Source organism: Lynx canadensis, chromosome C2 (assembly GCF_007474595.2).
Source record: "Lynx canadensis isolate LIC74 chromosome C2, mLynCan4.pri.v2, whole genome shotgun sequence".
NCBI lineage: Eukaryota > Metazoa > Chordata > Mammalia > Carnivora > Felidae > Lynx > Lynx canadensis.
The window spans coordinates 148,198,839-148,202,298 of record NC_044311.2 but is presented as its reverse complement, the minus strand read 5'-3'; the positions used below and the strand labels follow the sequence as shown (position 1 = coordinate 148,202,298).

At 53.9% G+C, this 3,460-nt stretch overlaps 1 protein-coding gene across 1 annotated transcript; it reads left to right on the top strand.

Moving 5' to 3' along the window:
* The first annotated feature begins 1,296 nt into the window (after positions 1 to 1,296).
* Positions 1,297 to 2,418, top strand: KCNE1 (potassium voltage-gated channel subfamily E regulatory subunit 1). The gene has a single exon (XM_032594611.1). It carries the CDS (start codon positions 1,545 to 1,547, stop codon positions 1,932 to 1,934), a length of 390 nt encoding a protein of 129 aa, XP_032450502.1. The 5' UTR covers positions 1,297 to 1,544; the 3' UTR covers positions 1,935 to 2,418.
* The last annotated feature ends 1,042 nt before the right edge of the window (positions 2,419 to 3,460 follow it).

Genomic DNA, 3,460 nt, shown 5'->3' with positions numbered 1-3,460 from the left:
TCGTCCCCTAGGGCCGGGCTCAGAAGTTTTGAAATTAAGCCAATCCTAAAAAGGAGCTCTAGGTTGACCAGTGTCCTAAGCAAGACGATATGTGATATCGCAGTCCCCATCGTAGGTGGGAGAGGCAGAGCCCCCCACCCCCGTCCCCCACCTTGTACTTTGGAATTTCTCTTTCCACAGTGTTTCTGACCAGAAACTGTATGAATGAAACCCGTTCAGTTTACCAGTGACCGTAAGGTGCGGTGTCTGAACGCATGAACCCCCGACAGAATCCCAGAGCTACTTGGCAAAAGCTTTCACAAGCCCCAGGCCTGTTACACGGGTTTGCGGGGATAGTGACATCCAGATTAAAATGATGGGGAAACTGTCCCTTTCTGCGTGGCCGGTGCCAGTCACTCGGCAGAGGGCGGCGGGCAGGGAGGGGGCAAACACAGCACAGGGTGGAACACTGGCCCCCGAGAGGGGAGTTCTAGGTCAGGCTTTCCATCCACATGCTGTTCCATGCTGGAACAGACCACCCCTTGCCCGTTACCCTCCTAGGACGTCTGAGAGCACAGCAGTCTGACTAGCACGAAACCAGGCACCAGATATACGAAATGTGGGCTTTTTCCAGGTCCATAGGAGGACAAGGGTATTTGTTTGTTTCCCCTTTGCTTATGCAGTTAGACGCCACAACAGTATCCAGTTCTGGGGGAGCGGGCAGAGAAAAGAAGTAGGTGTGGGCCATGGGTACCGTGCAACCGTCGGAAGTAAAGGAGTGCAGACACGTCTCACCACCTGAGTGGCCATAAAGTCACGGTGGGGAGAGGAAGAGGAAGGAGGGGCAGCTATGTACCCCAATAGCACGTCTGTATGTCTTCGGCCGGGGATGCCGTAACAAAATCCCACAGACGGGGGGCTGAAACTACAGACACACATTTTCTCACAGCTTGGGAGGCTGTAAGTCCAAGGTCGAGGTTCCGGAAGGGTTTGGTTCCTTGTGTGAGCTCTCTTCCTAGCTTGTAGCCAGCTGCCTTCTCCCAGGGTCCTCACGTGGTTCGAGAGAGATTTCTCTCTCTTATTATAAGGCTATAGTCCTATCAGGTTAGGGCCCCACCCGTATGACCTCATTTAACCTTGATTACCTCCTGCAGACCCCGTCGCCTGGTGCAGTCACGGTTGGGGGTTAGGGCTTCCACACGTGAACTGGGAGACACAATTCGGTCCACAGCACATAACCTCAAATACACACACACTACGCAACGTGTAGAGTGGAGGAACCCCCCCGGTGGTCGCCTCGGAGGGGGGTGGGGGTGGTGAGTGGAAATAAGACGGAATCAAGTGACCAACTGATCAAGCGAGAGAGGGGTGTGTGCAGATTCAAGGAGGCACATGCCATGGACCGAGGGTTACGTTGGGGTGCCCGTCTCCCCTGAGATTTCGAAAACCGTGCGCGCGTGTGTGGGTTCGGGCCGGCACACGCTTGCTGATTTCACACTGCGCTTTTCTCTTAGAAAGTTTTCTCGGGAAGTCGGAGCTCCCGCAGTGGAAACTCGAAGCCCAGCATGATTCTGTCCAACACCACGGCCACGACGCCCTTTCTGAACGCGCTGTGGCAGGGGACGGCTCACCAGGGCGGCAACACGTCAGGCCTGGCCCGCAGGTCGCCTGGCGGTGACGACAGCCAGCTGGAGGCACTCTATATCCTCATGGTGCTCGGCTTCTTCGGCTTCTTCACCCTGGGCATCATGCTGAGTTACATCCGCTCCAAGAAGCTGGAGCACTCCCACGACCCGTTCAACGTGTACATCGAGTCTGACACCTGGCAGGAGAAGGACAAGGCGTACCTCCAGGCCCGGGTTCTGGAGAGCTACAAGGCATGTTACGTCATTGAAAACCAGCTGGCCGTAGAGCGGCCCAACGCACACCTTCCCGAGATAAAACCTCTGTCATGACCCCGCAGTTGGCTAAAACTGGACAGATCCCATTTGACAATCTGATCTTTCTAATCATGTACCTTTTATATTCTTTATCGGAAGGATGTAATTGGTTTTTTTTTTTTTTTTTTTTTTTTTTTTTTTTTTGCTGTTGTAGGGGTGGATTCGTAACACCATTTCTCTAAAATCACATTCCTTCTGTAGGGGACCTCCAGCTATTCCCCAGTGCCTGACCCTGCCTTGTTAGTTTTAGCAGAATCCCTAAGATCATGGCCTCTGAGATACTTCCCAGACTCCCTTGCAGCGAGCAAGGTCACGGGATGAAGTTCTGGCCAGTAGAAGTGGGAGCGGTTCTAGAAAAGGAAGGGGTGTGTCGTCCACTCCCCTCCCCCTCTTCCCAGTGGCTGGGACGTGGAAGAGGTAGTGAACCAGCTTTGACTCTGTCCAGAAGGACACCACTGGGCGCCTGGGTGGCTCAGTCGGTTAAGCATCCAGCTTCAGCTCAGCTCACGATCTCACCGTTCGCTGGTTCAAGCCCCACGTCGGGCTCTGTGCCGACAGCTCAGAGCCTGGAACCTGCTTCGGATACTGTGTCTCCCTCCCTCTCTGCTCCTCCCCTGCTCACTCTGTCTGTCTCTCCCTCTAAAGTAAGCATTAAAAAAAAAAAATTTTTTTTTTTTTTTTAAAGAAAAGGACAGCGTCCTCGCAGGTGACAGGGCAGTAAGAGTCTGGGTCGCTGGGCAACGTCGTGGGGCAGTGTCTCTCTACCTTCCTGGTCACCCACCGCCAGCTCAGTCATTATAGGAAAGACAAACTAACTCTGGCCCTCCTTGGGCCACTGCTATTTTGGTTCCTGTTAAAGTAACAGAGTCAATATCCTAACTAATATCCTATTTTATGGGGCTGAGACCAAAGGCGTAATATTCCCGTATTTGTCACAAGCTGGCCTCCTGCCCTTGTTAGGACAAAACCACTCTGCCCTTATCACCTCTGCCTTCACCAGGGAGGCTCTGGCCTCCTCCTCCTGCACCTCCCTTACCCCCACCCTTCACACATACCCCCCCCAAACACACACACACACTCACACCCACAGAGGCACACGCGTACACACAGAGAAGCTCTCCCCCTCCCCCAACGCGGACACTTCCTACTCTCCTATCCCCATCTCAGAGGAGCTCACGTCCTCCAGGACTGAGATGCCGGAGAAAAAATTGCCACTTCCGAATGTGTACCAAGGGGAAGGTGCTCATTTATCACGGCCGGAGGGAGGGACGCATCTGCCAACCCCAGAACCCAGGAGAAGGCGTGGGCTTGGGCAAGTGGCAGCACCTGGGGTCAAGGCGGCGGGGCCTTTTGAGGTTGAATTGTGTCCCCCCCCCCAAAAGACGTGTTCAAATCCTAACCCTGGTACCTGTGAATGTGACCTGACTTGGAAATAGGGTCTTTGCAGATGCCACCAGGTTAAGATGAGGTCCTTGGGGTGGGCCGACATCCGATATGACTGATGTTCTCAGAAGATGTGGGCAATTAGGTCACGGCCACAT